At 32.5% G+C, this 17,553-nt stretch overlaps 1 protein-coding gene across 2 annotated transcripts in view; it reads right to left on the bottom strand.

The window, feature by feature from the left end:
* Positions 1 to 17,553, bottom strand: part of LOC127723427 (uncharacterized) — a 246,666-nt gene that overhangs the window by 17,402 nt on the left and 211,711 nt on the right. Inside the window, exons 1-4 of one of the 2 annotated variants that reach the window (XM_052230049.1) lie at positions 14,011 to 14,046; positions 10,477 to 10,573; positions 6,734 to 7,155; positions 1,478 to 1,646 (exon numbers count right to left, since the gene is read on the bottom strand). In XM_052230049.1, the coding sequence (XP_052086009.1) occupies positions 1,478 to 1,646; positions 6,734 to 7,155; positions 10,477 to 10,567 (682 nt within the window). In that variant the 5' untranslated portion in view covers positions 10,568 to 10,573; positions 14,011 to 14,046. Of the gene's footprint in view, positions 1 to 1,477; positions 1,647 to 6,733; positions 7,156 to 10,476; positions 10,574 to 14,010; positions 14,047 to 17,553 lie in introns of those variants that run through there. The other variant, XM_052230050.1, reaches the window with a different exon arrangement.

The raw sequence follows: 17,553 nt of genomic DNA, 5'->3' as shown, positions 1-17,553 counted from the left end.
TTTCTCGCGGTTAGCCCATTGCCTGGCATAATCGTCAACTGAATCCATCAGTATTTTGAAGTTGTATTTCCAATTGATGGATTTAGGCTCACGATATTTCGGACCTTTGGATAACAAATTTCGCAGGGAAGTGTTATTGACAATATTGAGGTCTCCGGTAATAACGTGGCCAGCCGGATTATATGTGAATTGGGAACTAGCACAGTTGCAATCAGGAGGTTTAGACTTGAAGTCGTCAATGTTGAGATCCTGCAAAACGTGTTTGTAATTGAAAATTTTAGTTGCAATTGGTTTGGTATAGGTATAAGAAATTATTGGTACAGACTGATCTTTAAAATAAGGAGGTATTTTTGACAGAACTAATTTATGATGAAGGATATTGCCTACGTTGACGCCATCGAGACCTTTGTTGGCAAAGGAAAGTTTAAGAAAAGATCTTTTCTCTTTTTCATAGATTGACCGCTTATTTCAAATTCCAGGTATAAGTATACAAATGGGGCAGGGGAAGCCGTTTTTTTTTTATTCATCTTTAATGTCTAGCTTTTGGGGAAATGTTTATATAAAGTTTATATTGTTAATAGAAAGAACATTATCATTATATATATATAATGTGAAATTAAATGATAAGGCTTCTTTGGTCTTCTTGTTTTTGACAGGTGTCTGAAGAAACTCAAACTCATAATAAAATAAGGAGAGTTCGGCAAAGAGAGGAACACAGTTCATTCCAAAGGAATGCCAAACATTTGTTAAAAAAGTCTACCTCCAGATTCAACAAATATATTGTTCAGTGGTTGTTCAGTGGTTGTTCAGTGGTTGTCGTTTGTTGATGTGGTTTCTAAATGTTGCTCGATTCTCGCTTTTATTCAGATTGGACCTTTGGTTTTCTCATTTGAATGGTTTTACAATAGTAATTTTTTGGGGCCCTCTTAACTAGCTGTTCGGTGAGACCAAATGTTCCGTGTTGAATACCGTACTTTGACCTATAATGGTTTACTTTTACAAATTATGAGTTGAATGGAGAGTTGTCTCATTGGCACACATACCACATCTTCTTATATATAATCAATAAGAAACTTCAGCATACTGATTTCATGTTTCCCTGTGTAGCATGTTTAACCATTGTTGTAAGATATAGACCTTTTTCAATAACTAGAACAATACAATTTTGATCTAACTTTGACTACATAATGGACCTTATACTAACAGAGGTGCGCCTTTTTTAAACAGACACCCCTAGTCTTTCGGACATACAAATTTTCAGCATCGTTTTCAAACAAACTTTACTCATTGATTAAAGTACAAAAAATGTGCTTAAAATACCAAATCCAGAAATTTGATTTCCTGATATCTGGGCCCGAGTCAGAAAATCAATGATAAAGTTTCTGGGAAAGTTGATTTAAAAAAATAAATAAAATAAGAGTTAGGAAAATAAGCAAGAACAATGATAAAATCAAAAAATAAGCGTATAGTTAAATACCATTTGTCTTCCATTTGTTTAGTTCGGCGATGAATTGACTCTCTTCAGCTGCATTTAAGTTAAGAAGATAGATTAAATCTTCAATCTGTTGTAGTGACGAATTGTACTTCATTGAATCCCACTCTATAAAATTACAATGAGCCCAGGGATTTCGTACAGCTGCCCTAACCTAAAGTATATATTGATAATAATTTGACCTCCTATACATTTTTAAGAATATCATTGGTATAAAAGCAACATGACGTTGAAAAAAAAACTGAAACGTTTCTCACAAACAACAGATGACGAAACTGACGCTAAAAGACTGAAAGCAAATGCAGTAAACATCAAAGCTAACAATTTGTAATTTTCTGTACAGACCAAACGAAGAAGTTCCTTTCATTGAAGACTTGATCGCTTTGATATGCCACATGCTAAGACAATTGCTAAGATAAATGTGTCACGCAGTGTGCTAGAGGCGTAATACGATAATAAGGGTCAATGATTTCGATATGGGGTTTGAGCTTTGTTCTCACCAAATAAAGAGTTTATTGGTTTCATTTATATTGTATTACGTCAGTAGCAATCGGTGTAACAAATAATACATGTTATAGATAATGAATATTTTAAGGTTTTTCTTGTCGTAGAACACACCGAGGGGTGTCAGGATTGATCAAATGAAAGACCGACCGTAGGGTTGATTCTTCGAAAGGTATATAATGTCTTATAAAGGTAAGATAGTTAATGATATGTTAAAATGCATATGTACAATATGAAGAAACAGGATAAACATTCGGCTTGATAACTGAGCTTTTATATGCAATCATATAGACAACTTGTAAGGATATACATGTAAAGACAAAATTGTGCACTGATGAGATTCTTGGTTTAGATTGGCATACTCAAATGTAGCAGATAAAAACTTGTGTGAACAAAGTTGCAAAAACATTAAACAGAAATCATTCAAAAACTATTCACATAGTTATCACTTTTCTCGGTTATTATATAGGCTCAATGTAAGACATCGAATGTTCGTGTGCTTATTGATGTGTATTAGAAACAAAATAACATAAATTGAAATTAACGAGTTCTTTATGTCATTTTAAAAGGGACTGTATTGCATAAATATTGATTAATATTGCTCCTTTGATATATTTTTCAAACAAGACAAATGTCAAGATCTATTAATAGAGGTCGGTCATTTAAAGACGTATCAACCGTATCATAAATACGTTGACGTATACGCATCTGCAGATACACCAAAAACAGTATGTAATCCAGAGCTTTAATTGTATATACTTTTAAAAATGCAGATGGGCAACTGATCTAATGTTAGCAACCTAGTTTTTAGAAAACGTCTTGAATGTGTTTGCTTCAATTTCACATGATTTAAATGTTGTTTACCTCATTGGAAGATGGATATGAAACGCATGCACTTACGATGTGTATACATGTACACACAGCACTACAAACCAGTAAAAGTCTGAAATGGCCTATATTTGTACTCGACTGAACTGATTTTTACTCGACCAGTCTGAATTGGTCTGAAATTTACTTGATATTACTCGACTGTAGTCTGAACCATACTAAACAGTCTGAACTTGTACTCGACCTTTACTCGACCAGTACTTAACCATTTTATACGAGTCTGAACCATACTCGACATAGTCTTAACCAATCTCGACCAAGTCTGAACCATGCTCGACCTAGTCTGAACCATACTCGACCTAGTCTGAACCATACTCGACCAAGTCTTAACCAACCTAGACCTATTTTTTGTATCTATCTATATTATTTTTTCATTAATTTAGGAACTGTTATTCATATATATATATATATAAAATGTATATCACATTTAAAATTAAAATAAAACAAGGTGATCAAATTTCTGGTTGGATTAAAAAAATATCATGTAATAAATTAAGTTCGTTAAATAAATTTTCATATACATGATATCATGTTCACATTGATTTATGCATCAAAAATACTATAACTTTCAACCATTATTCAAATATCTTAATGTTATTCAAATTTTTTTTTATCAAAATATATATAAAATAGTATATAAAGCAACTTAATAAATGTTAGAATCGACACCTTTGTTTTGTAAAATCAAAAATTTAATATAATAATAATAATAAAACTTTCATCTTTTTTTCCTTGATAACCTTTTAAAAAAGGAAATGTATTCCAAAGTTGCAGTAGAAATTTATTTTAATTAAATTTAAATACGTTTTGTCAAAATTAAAGACATGGCATACAAGAAGCAGTTTAATAAGGTTTAATGGTTTAATTACCTCAGTACAGGTGTTTTACAGGTAAAAAGAAAACCATATTTTTCTTAAACTCGTGTATTACTTATCTAGTGAATTCAAAGGCCTTGTTATTTAAGTTTTACAGGATGTTGTAATTTTCAATGGATGTTATTTAAAATTTATTACTCTCTGACCAGGTGTGATCTTTTTAATCAGTGTGCGTCAAGCAGGATGTATTACTTTACAGTTTACCCCTAATCAGAAGAAAAATTTTATTCATTTCTTGAATTTTTCATCCCTTTTAAAATATATATATATATCCCAAATTATGAATAGAAATAGATATATTTCTGATATAAGGTTAAACAATGTCAGTGATTTATTTTGGCTGTTGTTACCTCATTAAAAAGATAGTTATATAACTATTGTATATAACCATGAAACCTAAGTACAGAGAGTCACAGGACAAAAAGTCACAGGACAGAAAGTCACAAATTTGATAGGACAAAAAGTCACAAATAATTTGTATACAATTGATTGAATATTTATGAGAAAGATCTTGAAATGTTTACATTTTATGACACATATTCATTTTACAGTTTAGGAAATTGTTCATAAGACTTAATTTGATAAATAAAGATTTATAAAATTTTAATCATGCAAAGGATATATTTCTTGGCACCATGAAGCCATTTAAGTACCAAGACATTGTAACATTTTGTTTTCTTAACAATTATTTGATCATTATTGATATTGTTTCAAGAAAAATACAAAAATGTTTCTTTAAAAATAAGTGTTCTATTGTTCAAAGAAAAATAACCTCAAAACTGAATTGTGACTTTTTGTCCTGTGACTTTCTGTCCTACATTCGTTTTTATTTAGGAATTTAGAAAAATCAAGTTTTGTTTAAAAAAAAAACACATGCCAAACAAAAAGCACCTTATTTTTAATAAGATTTTATTACCCTCAGTATAGGTGTGGTTTTCAGGTAAAAAAAGTCTTTTATTTAACAAGACTCAGACTTTAAAATTAGATAATTTAACTATCTCGATTTGCCAAATCTAAGAGAATCATGTATTATAAAAGAATGTGAAAAATGTTTTTATATATATCTTTATTTAATTGTGGCTGTTGTCATGTAAGTTAAAGAGAAAGTTATTTAAACAATCAACATTATAAAGAAGAGGTTATGTGGTCAAGTATGGTTCAGACTGGTCGAGTATTGTTCAGACCTTTGGTCGAGTATGGTTCAGACTGAAAAAATAGGTCGAGAGCTGGTCGAGTACTGGTCCAGACTGGGTTAAGACTGTTTCAGACTGGTCGAGTAATAGTTTAGACTATTTTCAATAGCAAAGATAAGGGTCAAGTACAAATCAGTACAGTCGAGTATGGTTAAGACTGGGTCGAGTAATATTAAGTAAAATTCAGACCAATTCAGACTGGTCGAGTAAAAATCAGTACAGTCGAGTACAGATATAGGCCATTTCAGACTTTTACTGGTTTGTAGTGCAGGTGGTAGGTATTGCTTTACAATGGGTATAGCATTATTAACAGACATAATTTCAAAGATATATTAAACATGTTTGTTGACTATAAATCAGGCATCTTTTGTCAGGATAAGGACAGTGTTAAATCTAGTCATGTGATAACTCGTCAACTTCCCAAGAAGATCTATAAAATTTTGTTTCAATGTGCAGAATATTCATGATGCGGAATGTATGCAATTCATCTTTACGGGCTTTAGAAACAGGGCAAATATGGCTTATCTGGTTTTCTTTCGTTTCGTTGTACAAATATTTGTTTTCCCGAAAAATATCCATGCATTAATTTTTTTCTGAATTATATCCCTTTCGGGTAACACAAGCTTAATATACGTAAAGTTCATGCACCTGAACTGATTTCATACTCGCGTGCATGATATTTTTTTCACGTGAAATTCACTTGAAAACAATATGAAATATCGATTTTTGTGGAACATGTAATCCGACTTTTAATACTGAAAGGTTAGTACATTTAACAGGCATGGTAGGAGTGAATACGGTAAAATCGTTTGTTTATGTGCTAACTTGTTCGCTCGTAGAACCTAATTGTTGTTTGACAAATAGAGCGATGCTCAGTAGGTTTTTTTCCTCCAAAATTAATGTATTTATTTTACATATGAAAACACTTTATATCTCTATTACAAATTTTTGGAAAAATTGCAAATAAACAATATTCAAAGCTCTTACATGTACATTTGATTTTATTGTGTTTATTCAGGTAAGATCTTGCAATATTTTTACGTGTTTTATAAAAGCATTTTGTACGAAATTCGTGTCACTGCCCCACATTCCCTCCTTTTTGAGAGCGTGCAGGAGTAGTTGATAGACGTCCTTTTTTGCAAAACACCATCTTCGCAAATATTGAAAGTTTGCGTTTGATTGTTTTGAATAAGATCCAATTAATAGATAAAAACAATTAAAAAAAATTGAGCCACAACGTAAAATAGTCTTAAGCTCGGGATCACATAATATTTTTTAGTATATATGCATATGCGTATACGTCAACGTATATGATACGGTTGATACGTTTTGAAATGACCGACCTCTATTTAAAAAGTTACTGAAAACTGTTTTAAATATTAACTATGCCGAAATTGGAAATTAAGTTTGAAGACATAGTGGACAATATGCCATCGATCTTGGCTTTCATTTTTTGCATAGGAAAAATGAACCAATTAATATCCTTATTAATTATACTGGCTGTCAACTTTTTACCAAATCGTAAACAAATCTAAAACACCCCATAAAACACGAGAACGCAAAACGGGCGTATCAAATACATAAGCAGCTGTAAAGTGAGGATCACCGTTACCAAGTGACAACATTAAATTGCCGACTGCAGAGTTTGTTATATCTTGGTGATAAAATGTAAAAAAGCAGCTGCATCGACACAGCTAGTCATTGATAAATCACGCATTAGAATAAACAAAATGTTAGTTGAAAATTTCAAACATTGAATATAGATTTATGTATATTCTTACATTCCTTGCAGCTATCTGCACGTTTCCAGGAAACTTGTCTATCCTGTCGATCATTCCAAGGAGAGCTGATGAATCACACGATCCATCAAATGCTGTGTAATGTGCCATGTGTGTCGGTAGGAATAACTTTGACAGATTTACAGCATTATGTACTTTGTAATCCCACAGAACTGAACGATAACCATGGGTTGCCTTGTTGTTATTGATAGCCTCATAATTGAGGTAGATATTCGCTGCGCCATATGTCCGTAAATGTGTTGTTTGTGTTTGTAAGTCGATCTGATAAGTTATCTTTAGCGAGCTGTAAAGGCTAGTAACAACGGGGTCCACATATTTTCTCAAAGCTGGCGATAATATACTGTGCAAACAAATTCCAACCACGAGCCATCTTTTCCTGTTGTCGTCCAAGTCATCTGGTGGACCTAATCAAATATTTGTTCGTTTTTTAATTATGTTTTAAATTAAGAATAAACGTACAGAAATTATGCATTTTATTTTTATATAAATTTGTAATTACTAGAGTTATTGCCTTTGTATCTATGATAATCGTACAGTATTGACGAGTTTAATATGTTTGTCTATTCTAAAAAGTAAAATCACAAAAATACCGAAAATAAACGACGAGGAAAATTCAAAACGGAAAGTCCCTAATCAAATGGCAAAATCAAACGCTCTAACATATCAAACGAATGGATATCATCTGTGATATTCCTGACTTGGTACAATAGTTTGCACTCTTTTTAGGCGTTCACAGATTTTACTGTTGATAAAAATATACTCAACAACAAAAGAAACACACTTCCATTAGTTTGTTTGGAGTACATTTTGTTTTATTACATATTACTTCTTTAAAGTGATTGAAAGGAATCAAAATTATGACACATCGTTTTTAAAGTTTAAAACACCAAAAAAATAGAATTGTCTTAATTTCAATTTTTGACATCTAAAAGAAAAAAAAAGATCTTGTCGATTTTCTGAAAACTAATGTCGTGTTTAGATGTTCACATGAAAATAAATATCTGGATTGACTTTGTATTTCAGTTTCTTAATCGAATTATTGTCTAATGACCAATTTAGAACTGACTAATCGCAGACTTTTGATTTGTTTTACTTTGAGGTTGGAATTGTCACTGTTTCCACTAAAATGGAAATTTCCCTGTAAATTCTGCATGAATGTGAAGGTTATGCTGGAAATATAATTTATAATATATCTCTACAAATCATTAGCAAAAACAAGAGTGTGCGTTATATGGGTTGTTAAGTATACATATGTATCGGTCGTCCCACTGACTATATTACTCTGCTCAGCTTTTAATAAAATTGCATATCACGGCTTTGTGACGTCAAAAACGTTGACCCGGCCTTAATAACTTTGACCCAGACATATCAGCGAGGTCATAAAAATTTGAACCGACGTTGGTTAGTTTGACCCGAACTTTTCTAGTCATCTTCCGGTTGCTGCTGAAACTAAGAAAACACTTCCAAAAGACGCAAATACTGGCCGATAAATCGATTATCTGGTTATCTTCATATTGATATTATAAAATATCAGCTGCTCGACACAATAAGAAGGCTTTTTGATCTCTTTCGCTGCGCTCACTTGACAAAAAGCTTCATATTCAACCTGATAATCGGTGTTCAACATAGCCTTTTTATTTAAGGAGAAGAACAAATGTTACTTCTTTATTGATGCAAAACGCTCTTTTTGCACTTCATTTGCCTGGGATGCTCAACACAAAGTCTGATGCAACAGAGTAATTGAGAAGACGGACCAACATCGACAATTGATTAGTTTTACGGTATCCATAAAAAATGTGTACGATATGTCTGTTTCTGAACTCAATCGCGACATTTGTTTTGCTGTCTCAGATCTTAAAACTTAAAATAACAGAAAGCCGTTTATACTTTAAATTGACCATGATTGTGTCCAATTCTCTAATGTGACATGTTTACTGAATATTGATTCACATGATTGGGATTCATTCTCATTCAGAGAAAGATATGCCAATACGCTTTCGATGCACCAAGTCTCTCTAACTTTTTAGAGTTCGTCGGATCCAATCAGTTTCTAAAGTCATATAAAACTTGAAATTTTAAAAATTAAGTTGAATATGTTTTATATACTTGAATGACTCTAAAAGGAGTTAACGTGAACCTTTCTTAAAAGAAATTCATCTATATTATCAACATCTTAATAAATCTACAGATATTGAATTATTGACCTCCCATACACTAATTCGCCGATACTTCCCGATATTCAGTGACCTTAACAGAGCGCTGTATCAACTGGTGTGAGGTGAGGATGATTACTCTCCCCTCTCTTATTTCTGATGGTTATAGATTGTGTGAGTAGAAAATCATACAACACTCCTCATGGTATTAAATGGACATTACAGTCATGCCTCGACAACCTTGACTTTGCAGACGATATCTGCCAGCTTTCCCATCGCCATGAAGACTCACAAAACCAAGCAACCAACCTTGAAACAACTGCAAAACAAGTAGGACTGTACATGAATGCAAATAAGACAAAATCTATGAGAACGCGAACCACCTTAACAAAACCAAAATGAAAGATGTCCGAGAATTTACATACTATGTTGGAAGTGTAATCAGTACATCAGGAGGGACAGATGAAGACATCCAGTCTAGAAAAAGAAAAGCACAACAAGCCTTAGCAATCCTTAAACCAGTCTGGAGGAGCAAAGTACTCAGCACAAACACCAAAACCAGGATCTTCAACTCCAATGTAAAGTCTATACTTCTCTATGGGTCAGAAACTTGGAGACTTAACAGCTGCGTCTCCCAAAACATTACAAGTTTTCATGAACAGGTGTCTTAGAAACATCATAGGAATCAAGTGGCCTAACACCATTAGCAACAAAGAACTATGGAAAAGGACTAAACAAGAACCAATAGAAAGAACAATTACGACACGTAGATGGAAATGGCTTGGACACCCGTTACGTAAAAACAACACAAATGTAACTAGACAGGCACTAGATTGGAATCCGCAGGGCCATCATAAAAGAGGACGACCAAAATCCACCTGGCGCAGAGATCTAACATCTGATCTACAGAAAATTGGTAAAACATGGGGAGAAGAAAAGACAATAGCTAAGGTCAGAAAAAGATGGAAAGCTACTGTGGTCGCCCTATGTCCCCCATGGGACGAAGTGGATAAAGTCAAGTAAGTTAACAGAGCGCAAGTGTGAGGGAAAAACCGCGATGAAAAATGTAAACAAACCTACTGTAAATTGTAATAACAGATTATATTAAAACAAATCAATGCAACAAATAATTGAACAACTGTAACGAAACGTTTAATTAACAAATTGAAACAATTGGGAAAATATAAAAAAAAAACATATGTCATGGCTCTTTCAATTCACGTATTTGTCACGTTTTGCACGTGCTCTGTTTTATTGTTGATTAAGGTCACTATCCGGTAAACGTCTGCAAAATACTCCAAATTCAATAAGCTTGCGACCAAAAATTCCTGAATGAAATATTATTTGTCAATAGTACGTTATATGTATATATATTTAATAACAGACATAGCAAGCCTCGATTTATCATCTATGCATGCATTGGTTCAATAATTTCGATAACATAACAATTTCAACAAAATCGTTTCATATGACTTTAATGTAGCCTATATTTGTCTTCTCAATTATTTGTGAAATTTGTACATCGGTAAACAACTGTTCCTTTGATTATTACTAAAATGACAATATTCATACCTGTATGTGACGAATATTCTAGTTCACTTATTCTTCTTTCTAAATCAAAAGGTATTGAACTCTGTATCGGTGTTGGTGCCTGATTAGCCATGTTTACCTACAAAACGAGCATTTTAAGTTTCTGATTTTTGCAGTTAAAAAAGATTTATCAACGTTCCTTTGTCTCTGTCACTATGCTTTTTTAATACAATAATTGACGTCAATAACGTTGATCCACCATAAAAAAAATTTGACGAGGATATATCACCGACATCATAATGATTGTACCAAGGTATCTTCCGGTTTTCTGGTGAAACATAGAAAACAATTGTTTCTAACATAACAATGCAAAAAAACACAAATATAACCCGATAAATAGATCATCTGGTTACAGGTATCTGCATCTTTATAATGTAAAGTATAAGCTGAACGACAAAATATGAAGCCTATTTGAACTCGTTCGCTGCGGTCACTCGACAATAAATTAAGATGAAAGAATAAAACTTATACCCGACTACTTTTTTTAAAATTTTATTTATAGATAATAAGTGGTGTTGTGCAATTTTTATATGTGAGCCCTTTTCTTCTTGAATGCCTCAATATGATTTTAAGATTTATAATACAACTAAGAATAAATTGCTTCGCCGCGCGCAGCTTTTGTGCAATACAATATGCTGTTGCAAATTGACACCCCCCCCCCCCCCCCCCGCCAACAATTTATTTTTGTAAATATTTGAAGACATTTTCTTTTTAATTTCTGAAATCTGAAATGAGAAAAATTGTTCAACCCCACATTTTCTTTTTACCCTCCCCCTTTTCTTTGAAAAAATATCTTTCCCTCAAGATATGATCATAATCTCAATTCAAATTTCCATTGGAGTTTACAACCATAATTACCCATTTAAATACATCATAAAAGACTTAGAATAGAAAAGAACATACATAATCATTGCTAAAATTAATATTCCTAAAATCAGCATTTGATAGCTACTTCTGAAAATAAATTGACAGCTAATCACCTCTAGACAGTGCAACATTTCTTTACACATAATTTAAAAACAGTGTAAGGGAGGTAATCCAAACATAACATTGTACTGAGATATTGTCCATAAACCAGGAACCACTTGTTTCCCCCTTTTTTGCCCCTAATTTTCGTAATGGGTTGAGCAATTACCCCCAAAGTCAATCCTAACTATCCCTTTGTGGTATGGCAACCTGTGGTATAATTTCAAAGAGATCCATACACCGTTCCATTTGTTTGTCCCTACTTCCTAAACTGTTAGGATTTGATTTTGATTTTTTGTGTTTTAACGCCACTTTTAAACACCGCTTATTGCGTGGCGGCCAGTTTTTATTGGTGAAGGAAGCTGGAGTGCCCGGAGAAAACCACCGACCTACGATAGGAAAACTGACAATCCTAGACAATTAAGATTGGAGTCGAGTGCATCGGCACGATCGGCGTTCGAACTCACAACCTCAGTGTTGACTGGCTAGTGATTATGTAAAGCAAAATTCTATCCGGATGAAATATGATCCGGCGGAAAAAATGTTACAGTAGTTTTTTTTTTATCTGGAGGAAATTATTTCACTATGATATATTTTCCATTGCCTTTAAATTCTATCTGAGAAGTTAAAAGTATAGAAAAGTTAATAAAAAAAAATTTAATTGTTGCGAATACTATGGAATAATAATAGTGTATCTGAATATAAGCTAAATTAGTAAATAAAAAACCAAATAAATGTATTATAATGGGAAATAATTTCACAGATTATAATTGAAAATAATATCCTGAAATATTAAAGTAAATATCATTCTTTTAAAAAGACAATTTTCATGAAACATATGAAACAAAACCAGAAGTAATTTCACAGATCTTAATTGTGAAATAATATCATGATCAATTTAATATATAAAATAAGGTAAATGAAACAGAGGTACAGGTAAAAGTGAGTGGTTTTCAGATCTCAGTACAAAAAAAGTAGAGGTAGAAATATAGTTGCATTACTACAGTAAACATTAATGTCCCCATTCAAATGCATTGATCGTCCAAAAAAGGGGGTCCAACCCCCGGAACCCTACCCCTGGATCCGCCACTGGATCTGCATACCTGAACGATGTGTTATCTGCAAAAAGTCTGCATAGAGAAAAAAGTGTTTCCGCAATATCATTAATGTAAATTATAAGAACAGAGATGTAGTTGTTATTAATGTGGAAACCAGATGAATCATAGCATAACAATATATAGGAACAAAAACAATTGTCAACAGCCGGATAGTATTTACCTGTGAAATAATTTCTGTCTTATGTTTTAAGTCATCTTTTTATAAAAAATAATATGTAAAATTAAGAATAAAGGAAAATTTCACTATGAAATAGATTCCGGAATATTATATCTTTAAAATATAAATGGCGCATAATTACCTCCCTTTGATTGATAAATTATGCAAATATTTTCTACCTTTGTGAACCATTTATAATTATGGTCAGGTATATATTGATTGCGAATACCTTACTGAAAAAGTAGACAATTGGACTCTATTTCACAAGGTTCTGTGAAATATGGAACGGAAAATGTATACTAGTAATGTAATGACAGAGGAAGAAATAAACCGTTACAATTACAGTAGTTACTACTTAGACCACTCGGCCACCAAGGCCCATAAACTGTTAGGACCATAACCCCCAAAATCAATCCCAACCTTCCTATTGTGTTTAAATTTCATAGATTTCTATTTACTTATACTAAAGTTATTGTCTAGAAACTAAATCTATTTGGACTACGCTGACAACGACGACATTGATGACGACGACGCTGAAGACTTCGACGACGACGATGTGATACAAATGTTTTTTGCGCTCGTATAAAAACAAAGAACACCGAACACCAAACGGCGCACAAACAAACGGCAGCGCACAAATATCTTCACATAAACCTCAACAATTCAGAGAGGCAAACCCCACCAATTGAATGCAATTTATACATTTTCTTATTAAACTTGTTGTTTGAATTTATGTGATTTTTTAAAGTAGGAATATGAGGTAGCAAATGTTTGCTAAATAAATGAATGATAAGAATGAATTAAAACACACAAATCCTCTAGCGTCTATTTAAATCCTGCATTACAAGGATATATATTTAGCAGGGAATTTCCAATAGATAAATACGTCACTCTATTTGACATAATTGTAAAGAAATCATTACCATAAAGAAATCACTTTAAAAATTATGTTTAACAGAAATGCTGTACTTTAACGACCGATTAATATATTTATATATCCATATTTTTCTGCTATGTATATATACTTTCAAGAAAGGATAAAGTGTTGAAATTTGTATGAAATGTGTCATTATTCTACAACCAAGCAAACAGGGCACACCCATACCAATATTTCTTGATAGGATCCGAAAATTATTTAATGCCTCTATAAATAAATGTTGGTGTGTTTATAGGCTGAAATTAAACCCAAGAAAGAGAAACCTGTAAACGTGCATGCGGTAGCAAATATTTGCCCTACTTAATAAATATATAAGCATGAATTCAAAATACACAAACCTGATTGCGTCCATTTAAATACTGCGTTCAAAGATATATTTTTAGAACGTGATTTTCCAATAAATAAATGCGTCACTGCTTTTGACACAATTTTTTAATAAAATCATTTTAAATAAAAGAATCGTTTGTAATTGAATTGCCGCTTGCTGTAACTGATCAATATTGCGGTATATTTTTATCTATTTATTAAGAGCATAGGGTACAGTAGCAAAGGCAGATAATAATTGTATTTAAGAATGCAAAATCTATTACGAGGGCATACAGTTCTAGGCAAATGAAGAATGTTTATTTTTCAATATATTCCTATATATGTATGAAAGTAATTTGTATATCGGTTTGGTGTACGGCGGCAATAGCTGCACAGATATGTTGCTTTAACACTCTAGTTTATTCCTTGCTTTAACGCGCCAAAAGCATCCAGACGGTTCAAAAGGCCTGAGATGAAGGGCGGGAAATTTAAGGGCTGAATAACCGTTTCACAGATGATATCGGATATATGTTCCTTATGTCGTAACTACAATACCCTTCCCTTTTCACGAATGTGACTTACCGAATTAGACTATTTACCGGATTTGTAATAACATAAGCAACACGACGGGTGCCACATGTGGAGCAGGATCTGCTTACCCTTTCGGAGCACCTGAGATCACCCCCAGTTTTTGGTGGGGTTCGTGTTGCTTAGTCTTTAGTTTTCTATGTTGTGTCATCTGTACTATTATTTGTCTGTTTGTCTTTTTATTTTTGGCCATGACGTTGTCAGTTTGTTTTCGATCTATGAGTTTGACTGTTCCTCTGGTATCTTTCGTCCCTCTTTTTAGATTAGACTTGGAAAAGATAATATCTATACTATTAAATATGGAGACCAATATGTTTTAGCCGGCTTGTCTATGAACCGATGATCGTCTAAAGTATTATATAATAATAAATAGTTAGTGTACGTAATGTACTTTATAAATTCATATAGTAGTTGATTTAATTAGTGTAACTTAATAAAGTTAACCCAAAATAAAGTTCCGTAGCTGGTTCCTCACCCTCTACGTTTTTGCAGAAATGGTTTTGTATTCAATTTGTCTTGGATTTATAACAACTAGGTCACAGCTTGCTCGCCCCTTCTTCTCTTAAGTTATTTCTTCCGTTCTAGGAGCACCTGTGTAACACCAAGATAGAAGATTCTAATTGGACAATAAACCTCAGAAGAACTGACAAAATAATCAAAACTATCACCATAATGCACCCGTGCATAAAACAGTTTGAGAGTTTGAGAAACACGAACCCAAGCTACGTATCACCATAAACATTCAAAGAAGTCTTCAAGCCGCGCTCGCGCGTTTTTGTTGTTGTTTGCTTTAGTGTTTTAGAACTTAGGACATCGTTCCTTCTACAGGTTTAACATTCCTTTTCCAATAAATGGAATAGATATAGTATCCAGATCGTCAAGATTGTTTACAAATAAAGATAAAAAAAGCATAACAAAACAATAAAAAATATAATATGAAAAGGATGCCATGTTTTATTGATTTTCTTCTTATTTTTAATTCATCTTCAAAAAAGTCTCTTATTTGATTATTGTTTTTTTTTTTTTGGTTTGAAAAAAATATGTAAACTTATGTCAAACATATGTTACCTATTTTAATGTGCATAACATGATAGAAATGTTGACATTTATAAACAGCAAACACCAATCAAATTAGATCAGATTTGTAAAAAAAAGTAGAAGATAAATATGGGCAAATAGAAACCATAAAACAGAACAGGTGGTCAATTTATAAAGACTTATTTATCAATTATAATATTGAGATTTTATAGCTTACCTCTTACTGAAATGAAAGACCATGTGTGTTACAGATAAATGAGTTAGCAAAATAACTGTAAGAATCAAGCATTCTAGGATGCACTAATACCTTATTTACATATAACTATGCATTTCCTTTGTTTCATATGATGTCCTAACCAAAATATTTAACTTTGGATAATCGACGGAGCAATTATTAATTTTGCATATTTGCGTGATGATAAAATGTACGTATCTTCATCTGTATAATAAAAAAACTTGCGCCACTCGTCAGTTTTATTTAAAACATACAGCTTTAGTATAGCCTTATACTATTGTATGTCTCTTGATACCATTTTACATTGATTCGGGCTAACAATGAAATACAATTATCAATCTTCCAATTCATACAGAGAAAAATGTTTAAAAGATAAACTAGACTTTTTTAATGAACTAGTACACTTGTCAATGCCACCATAAATGCTAATAAGGACTCCAAAGAACTATATATATTTTAGTGTATATCGAGCGTTCCGCGTTTTTAAATTTTGACAGGATCTCGAATAGCACTACCACTATCTTCCTCAGATATTCCAGTTGATACGCTTAAACTCTCACAGCAAGGGGATGAATAACTAATATCATAACCTCCTGAAAAGTGGCATTTATACAATGTCACAGATTTATGTTTTATAGCAGACATTTTAATCTAGGTATATATTCCACTTGTTCATTATAGTCTTTTTCAAATAATTACTTATTTGCTATTTTCTCGGATACAACTTAATGACTTTGAATCGTACGAGTGATGATGGACGCAGAAAAGAGAGGCTGACTTTATCCACGAAAATATGGTCTCACTGTTATATGATTTTCATGCGATTCGTATTTTCTCTCCATTATTTTTCGACTCATATCTAAGATTTTAGACCTGGTACAGATCTACACCTTGATATAATAGACAGCCAGTGCTTCCAATGTATACAACCTTTGATACTTGCACAATTCACTGTGCACAGGAAAATCAATGTTGCATTTGAACATTATTAGTACAAAACTTTTTACACTTTTTTGCCACAAAAGATCACTATTGTCTAATTATCTAGCAAGAAAAAGAAAATGTTAATGCTTAAAAATTTTCATTCTGTTGATACGTGCCTTGAACAAGATTTTATACCCCCGCTTTGTTAAGCGGCTGTATATTGTGATTGGGGAATTCTTCCGTCTCTCCTTGCGTTATTCCATCCCACTTTTGTATACTCAGCTGAAATAATTGACAGAATAATGTGAAACTTTCTTAATCGCATTATGTATATTTGCTCCTCCTATTTCATTTATTCATCTAAAAGATTTTTTACGGCTTATCTTGTAATGCTTCCACAAAGTTTTGGCTTTGCCATGGCTTTATTTGAGGAGGGAACCAATTGTGTATCCGCAACTTCTTCTAAACTGCTCATTACAATTTATTATTTTTTTTCATAATACATTACTAAAAGAAATTTACTATGTTGAAGGAAACAAAGAACCTTAAACAGGTTGACTATATAATGTAATTAAACATAATATACCATTAAAACTCAATGAGAAGAGATTATTTGGCCAAAATTAGACACTGCAAGTTGGATTTTAGGAATCGGTTGCTATGCAACCATTAAGTTCCATGAACAAATTAAGGTTGTTATATTTTAATAGTACCTTGCGAAGGGTTATTGATTGCATAAATATGAACAAGTTCCGATACATTGCCATTTAACCATTAAATGCGATTGTGC

Source organism: Mytilus californianus, unplaced genomic scaffold (assembly GCF_021869535.1).
Source record: "Mytilus californianus isolate M0D057914Y unplaced genomic scaffold, xbMytCali1.0.p SCAF_13, whole genome shotgun sequence".
NCBI classification, from domain to species: Eukaryota; Metazoa; Mollusca; class Bivalvia; order Mytilida; family Mytilidae; genus Mytilus; species Mytilus californianus.
This window is presented reverse-complemented; position numbering and strand designations above follow the sequence as displayed.